We start from the raw sequence: 7689 nt of genomic DNA on the forward strand, positions 1-7689 counted from the left end.
TCATTATCAGAGAGGATAGCAGATGAAAGGTGTGAAGTTTTGACCACTTAATTGATTGTGACTATTTTAGAATAGGGGGGGGGGGGGGGAAGGAAACAGGAAGTGATTGTTGTACTGGGATTATTATTTTGGACTTGAGCTGGGACAAGTGGCTTCTACCTAGGTCTATAGGCAGGTTCGGCTGTAGTGTAGTCAGGAAATTCTGAGGCTGGTTAGTAGGCAGTTTTCAGTTTGTCAGGATGACAGCCCTGTCGCCAGAGTTTAACAGTTAAGTAGAATTGCCATATTAACACTATTATTTGTGAATGTGGGGCAGCGTGATGAAATCAGGCACTCATCAAAATAGTGAATTCAAACAAATCTGCATTTTTCTGTCTGTGGGATTGTTTGTTTTTTTCAAATTTCTTTTATGGTTCAACACCTTTTATGTCTATTTTTAAAAACACATTTATTTGTGTGTTTTTTACTGTTAAATAAAAACGTTGATCCAAAGACTTAAAAGCTGTAAATTTACAGTGTCCAAGGACTTTTCATGCATTAGTAGTCGCCAAAGTTTGGCAGCCATTTTTCCGCTAATTTTACTTCTGATACCAGGCATCCCTCTTCTCCTTCAGGCGCAAATATCTCAACTTCTATTCAAGGTAGAAGGGTACTCTTTACATTAAAAGCAAAAAAAAAAAAAAAAAAGCTTTAACATACATGACTAATGACTCTGTATGCCCAAAATTTGACGAGTGCCTGGTTCCACCGTATTGTGACACATTTGATATTGTGTGCCCCTCGAAGCTTTTTAACGGCAACAGAAGAGAAAAAAGTAAAAAGTTATGTTGTGAGCACTATGCATGACAAAGAAAGAAGAGACAAGGGGTCACGAGAACTTAACTCTCAATAGTTCTTTGGTTTTGGCCAGTTTTTTAAGGTAAAGAAGGTGGACATAGAATTAAAAAATCCTATAAATTTCTGTGTAGGTCAACACAATAACTTTCAATAAGTGTTGTATTTCATTGGAAAGGTTATTGGATGGATTTGATTTGATACAATAATTATGTTTGTATGATTTTTTATTTACATATGTGACCTACTTATTTAGTATCTAAAAATAGAAAGAAAAAAACTTTTTTTTCTCATCTTTACATAGGGAAAGAATAAAAAACATTTGTTTTGAACGAAATTGATTCCATTTCTAGTTTATATCAAAGGAATATTCAATTCTACAAAATATACCAAAAATTTAAGTAATTTCAGACCAATTAGTGGAGATGACAGCCGGTTTAGTAACAGGACCTACTTGTTCAAATTTGAAATTCAAACGAATAGTCCCATTGCATAAAAAATTATTCTAAATTTGTAAAGGCTCCTATGACTGCGGTACTTTACCTAAAATAACTAGAAGTGTAGAATATTCCAGCTGCATACATTTATCTGTCCTCTGGGTCCATAAATATAGCCTATATAGGTGAATTCTTTTGTTCTTGCTTTGATCTTTGTAAAAGAAAGTAATTCAAGATGGTGGACAGATGAGAATGATTTAGGTAAAACGCAACACCCATTTAAGTATGAAAAAAATAATTTTTCCCCAAATTTTTTTTTGGGTAATTCTCCAGAATCAAGTCTGCACTCTGTGTAGAAGCACCAACATGGATAAATTAGACAAAAATATGAGATTTATAGCCTTCCAAAACCATCAAACTATTTTGTTAGATTTTTAAAGGAAAGAACTGTTAAGAGATAAAAAGAGCTGCATCTTCTAAGCTCTTCTAATTAGTGCTGTTGTTTGAAAAGGAAAATAAAAAACATGAGACACCCCCCAAAAAAAACCCCAATAACAAACAACAAACCCCAAACTCCCCAAAACCCCAAAAAAAGAAAAAGCCTTGATAATGTCAATAGTGAGCTTATCATCATCATGACACAGAAGTTCCTGAATTTTAGTTTATTATGTATTTTCTTAAAGTTATGTTTCGACAGTTCCCTGCATAGTTAAACATTGCCAGTGGTGGAGTATGATGCTTCAATCAAATAAGTTGGCTTTTTTTTAGTTGTTAATTATAAATAAGATTTTATTTGACAATCATGTCATCTGAAAATTTTTTTTTAAAATTCTGTATATCATGTTCATGAAGATATATATGAGAATTTGCAGTTCTAAACTAAAAATGCAACTGGACTCCCCAAGTAATGGAAGAGAGCGAGATAATTTTTTCTGCTTTCTCTCTCCTACACCCAGCTCTTTCGTTCCTGTCCTGTAACACATCTTCCTTTCTTTGCTTGTGTGAGCAAGGCATGCAGTATGAGTTCATGTACATATTTTCTCTCTGTTAACTACTCGCAACAATGTGTACAGCCCACCACCATATCAGCCACCAAACATCTCCGGCCAACAATTTCAGCTCTTTCATAGTAACCACTAAATCACCTAAAATAGATATATATATATATATATATATATATATATCTGACGCCTACCACCTCAGGCATTACATCAATACCAATCGCCTCATCACCACTACATGCACCTCTGGCCCTGTCTTCAAATATCCACCACTGTCGCATTCCATCTCCTCTGCTGCTCTAACACTCATAACAAACCGTCACCTGCCCTCTGCAAGATGTCAAACAACAGCGCAGAGTCTGCAGTGGCACCTGTTATAATAATCATTATTATTTTAATAGCCCTCCTTTATATATATGTGAAACGACGTGGTGGGATCTGGCGCTCGTCAAAATAATATAAGCGGAGAAACGCATTTTTTCTCCAGTTAGGACATTTTTATCGAATTTGTTTTTTTGGCTCAACACCCTTGATGCCCATTGTAGAACACATTTTGGTGTTGATTTTACTGAAAAATGTTGATTAAAGGCATAAAAGATGTAAATTTTCAGTTTCCATGGATTCTCAAGCTAAGGAAATAACCAACTTTGGCGGCCATTTTCTCGTTAATTTTATCTCTGAAACCAGGCGACCCCCACCACCCTCAATTGCTACTGTCTTGACTTATATCCAAGATAAATATATATTTTTTTCATTAAAAGGAAGGCAAATGGACAGGCTTTAGATGGTACCAATAACACCATATGTCTCAAAATTGACGAGCGCCTGATTCCACAGCATCATAACACATTCATATAAAAGACTGATAATGTAAAATTCAAGCCTGAACAAAAACAACAACTCTCATAGAGCAATTGGCTTTAGTGCCATATAATATCTATGTATAGAACTGTGCTGTTAGTGAATGATTGTCTGCACATGCATAGTTTGTTCGTTTTGACTTTGTCATTCAGAGGCTATTCTCTGGACTTGACAAGAGTGAAATAACTGCATTGAATGCTTACTCCGTGTGTATATGAATGTGTCATACAACAGATTTTTCAGTCCAGATACTCTTACTGCTTCATAAAATTTGCATTATTTATGATGGGAATAATTTTCCTGCTAAGTCCTTTCAGAATGGGTGATCTACCTGTCTTTATCATGTGAAATGAATAATATGCTTGCTAGGATTCATGCTTGGGAGTAAGAGTTAGAAAGCTGGTAGGGTGATGTCTTGATATGGAACACTGGTTTCAGTGGCTCAGACTATACTGTAGTGTACAGTGTACGCTACAGTGTACACTACAACTGAATTGTGGTTTGGTAATGGGAGGATACTGATCTTGTGTGAAAAGGAAAAGGTTAATCAAACATTCATTTTATCCACTGCACACATTTCATTACAAATTCTGTCATTGTGTGAATAATGTAGGGACGACAGCTGTTCTTTGTATCTATCTCTTGTTGCTAGAAAATTATTCATCGAGTACCAATAGAATGTTGAGTACCAGTAGAATGAGTTTGTTACTGCAGGGAATAATAGTTTTAGGCTTGGAAGTCCTCTATGGTTTTCTAACTTTACCATGTTTTTCAAGGGACTGAAATAGAGGTTTCCTGTTTTTGGGATAATGCGAGAAAGTATTTGACTTCTGTGTTCTGCTAGCTGGTAAATTTATAGTTGAAATCTTAAATTTATCATAATTTTTCAGTTAATTAATTGTGATGCTTGATGCTAGAATGGCAATACCTACCTAAGTGCTGTGAAAAAGCTGTTGACTTGAATTTTGGCAAGTTCCTGTTTGGTACTAGGAAGATAAAGCCGCCAATGTCCAGTTGTTTAAGTATTTTTCCAGCCCCTTCAATAGGAACAATCCAATTTCAAAATGTTCTCTTTGGGGTTCAAACCAGGGTCATCCATCCATTCTGTAGTCCAGATTGATGCCATCTGAACTAATGTTATTGTAAACAATATTATTAGCCCAGAATGTCGTGTACATATGTTTGTGTTTGTTGAATTATGAAAGTGATTGCCCTTTTCACCATGTATGTTTTCCTTTTCTTTTATTGACTTATTTCATAATGGATTGACTCAGGGAAATTACATTGTGTTCACACTGGGAAGACAGGATTTGGTTGAATCCTATAACAAAATACTTTAACACCCCTGACTCAAAAGTACAACTGAAAGAATGTTGAAAGTAAAGCAGGAACTTTTTCTGACAGTTGAAGTGTATGTGTATACTTGACTGGTGTTTATGTATAATGATAAGGCTGTTTGCCTTTGGCACGAAGGATGTGAGTTTAATTCTCATATATATGAAGACATTTTCTCAAGTATCTCTGTGTCCTTTGGCGGTTATATGATATCCATAGCCTGAGTTTGTCGCGATGCATAGCCACGAAAGGATGAGAATTATGACTATCCGGTTATAAAGTATTTGATACCCCCCCCCCATGCCTAACATATCTTTCAAAATGTGCTTTGGACTTTGAGTGTATCTTTCATAGTGTGCCTTGTTACTTTTTATTTTTTAAGAAAAAGATAAATAACCTCAACTCTGGGTCTTTTCTACACCTGGTGAAAGACTGAACAAAGCTGGTTTTGAATTGAAAAAGCTACTGTAAATTGTTAGTAGTAATAAAGCTTTCTGACATCCTTGTAATTAATATTTAGGTTTTAAAAAAAAAATGGTCTCAATACTGTGACTTGGAAAACTCTTGTCGCAGGTACCTCCTTAATTGCCTTAATTAGCAACATGTGCATCATCATGGGACCTTGATTGTAGACAATTGTAGTTCAAACCCTCACATCTGTTGTAATTGAATAGTGCTTACTACACTGCCTCAGATAGTGTACTACTTTTAAAGTCTGCATTGTCTTGTACTGCATGATTTATTTTCTTTTGCCTAAAGCCTGGATACTGAATTTTCAATGATGATGATAATAATAATTGCATATCTGTAGTGCGTTTCCGCGCTCTACAGCATGCTCTTTGCCCTTTAAGTTTAAAGTTTTGTCATAGAGCTTGGCTGGTTTTGTGGAGTGTCACCCCTTAAAAACACTTTTCATTGTTTCTTTTGATATAGATTTTCATTCAGGTGTATGTTTTCTATGCAGGGGATCCTGTTTTTCAAGTTCTTTTTATTTTATGCCTGTTTTTCAGAGAACAGAACAAGATGGCATATAAGTTTACCAGGAGAGATTCTCATAAAGTCTCTGTGTTCATTTTGACTTTCTTCAGGTAAGTTTTTAGGAGTTTCGTGATGGAAATACAAGTTAAATGGTGTCAATTGTAGTTAGTATAATTTTTTGTTCTCACTCGACTCTTTCACTCAGCATGATATTATCTTAACTTTGTTTTTTTTCTTTTCAAATTTCATGGTAGGTCCATTTTTTTCTTATATGTCAGAATTGTAGTGGCTTGTCTATCAGTTTTCTTTACCAACTACAATTTAAGTAAGGAACTATTTTCTGGTTCTAAATAACATTTAATCGTTGAAAATTTGAATTTTGTTTTCTATGTTTGTATTGTAGTTGCAATCCAAAAAACTTAACCAACTGAAATTTTCATCCCCTCTGGAAAACATTTAAATGGGTTAAAAGATTAATTTATTGAATGTTCATTTAACCTCTTTATTTTTCTCTTTCAGTTACGCCTTTTTTCATGCTAACAGGAAAGCATTCAGCAATGTAAAAACATCAACAGGCAGAGTGTGGACGCCTTCATTTCACAATGCCTCAGAACCAGAACTCAAGCCTGACTATGTGAGAGTTTTTTTTAGGGGGTTAAAAAAAAAAAAATCCTAATACAATAATCTATGAAAATTTGCTCTGATTTTTAAGTGCAAGTTCAAGTATTTTCTGCTCCTTACTTCTGGCAAGTGGGTTTTAATATAGACTTATTCTTTACATTTAATTGATTTGGTGTTAAAGTCTTTCAAAAAAGTACTTTTATACTTGAACTCAGAAGCTGGCAGATACACTCTCAGACACACTCATCCAAGCTGCATTCATTGACATGAACATACGCACAAACACACATGACCATGCACTCATGCACAGACAAACACGCACAAACACACATGACCATGCACTCATGCACAGACAAACACGCACAGAGACCTACACATAAATGAATGCTCACACCCTGTCAGATAATCGTATGCATCCTCAAGCATTTTCGCTTGCTTGTCAAAAGCCTGCAATCATACAGTAAAATCTAGGCTTGTGTACACAGAACCTGTGCATTCCTGTTCTTGCCTATCCCCCTTGGACACCCTCAGACTCAATATTTTGAGTCATATCCTTTATCCAATTTATCTTTGTTTTTTTCTCAGCTGTGGAACGCCCACCACCTCTTTAATTCGGAAGACAGTGCAGAACAGTACCAAGGAATTTTGGATACAGTTTTTATGTTGGCCTATGCTGTGGTAATGAAACCTTTGAGTTATCTTCTCTGTGTTTAATTTATTTGAATCGTCTAGCAGAAAATTAGTGGGTGGTTGGTGGGTGCTCTAGTATAGTTTGCTCATTTTTTCCTATCAGACATCTGCCATCCTTATCTCTCCTTCTTTTTTGTGTTTATTTCTCTCTTGTAATACCTCTGACCTCTGGCGCTTAAAAAATGACCTTCTTGTATAGCAAATGCCGTAAAACTTTTATTGCTATAACAGAAAAAAGAACAGTTTGAGGTTCAAAACAGTTACATTCAGGTTTGTTAGCAGAAGCACTTGGATATTCTCTGGATTTTCTGCTATCTTTACATCTTAACACTGCCTGAATACCGATTAGAAGGTTTAGAATACATGAAAGAGTACTGGCTAGCTTTTATGCTGTTCTGTATTGTAATTAAGTCTTTGCTACACTACTATGTCTTAACTCGTATCTGCCAGAATTAATCTCATGGATCTTCCTGAATAGCCAGAATGAAATTTATGTTATCTTTCACTATGCAAAATACTCACTACACTGACACAGAATCAGGTAAATGCTGTGTATTTCTTGTTCTTTTTAGTGATTTTGTTTTTTAAATATTCCATTTAGATACATTTTCAAGTAAATGTATGTGAAAGTAGGAAAAATAATTTGGACACATAATTCTCCTTTTTCTATGTCTGTATTGTTTCTGACCCCCCCTTCATATACAATCTAATCTTTGTTTTAAAAAAGGACTTCTTACCTGATTATGACGATCTATGACATTCACATGTCTTTTTTGTTTGTTTTTGTTTCAGGGTCTCTTTCTAAATGGCTATGTCGGTGACAGGTGAGAAACAGCTAATTTAGAAAAAAAGCCAATAAAAACAAGTCCAAAAGCATTGTCGTAGGATCATTTACAAGACTAAACAGGATTACACAAAGCGGGGAGGGGGGG

The 7689-nt window shown here is 35.2% G+C and overlaps 1 protein-coding gene across 3 annotated transcripts in view; it reads left to right on the top strand.

Annotated features, from left to right (window-relative positions):
* LOC101855626 (sugar phosphate exchanger 3) overlaps positions 1 to 7689 on the top strand; it is a 37489-nt gene that overhangs the window by 4229 nt on the left and 25571 nt on the right. For all 3 annotated transcript variants that reach the window (XM_005092209.3, XM_005092208.3, XM_005092210.3), the window contains exons 2-5: positions 5479 to 5556; positions 5966 to 6080; positions 6653 to 6745; positions 7550 to 7581. In XM_005092209.3, coding sequence (XP_005092266.1) covers positions 5492 to 5556; positions 5966 to 6080; positions 6653 to 6745; positions 7550 to 7581 — 305 coding nt within the window. In that variant the 5' untranslated portion in view covers positions 5479 to 5491. The remainder of the gene's footprint in view (positions 1 to 5478; positions 5557 to 5965; positions 6081 to 6652; positions 6746 to 7549; positions 7582 to 7689) is intronic.

This window comes from Aplysia californica, unplaced genomic scaffold, assembly GCF_000002075.1.
Source record: "Aplysia californica isolate F4 #8 unplaced genomic scaffold, AplCal3.0 scaffold00042, whole genome shotgun sequence".
Lineage (NCBI taxonomy): Eukaryota > Metazoa > Mollusca > Gastropoda > Aplysiida > Aplysiidae > Aplysia > Aplysia californica.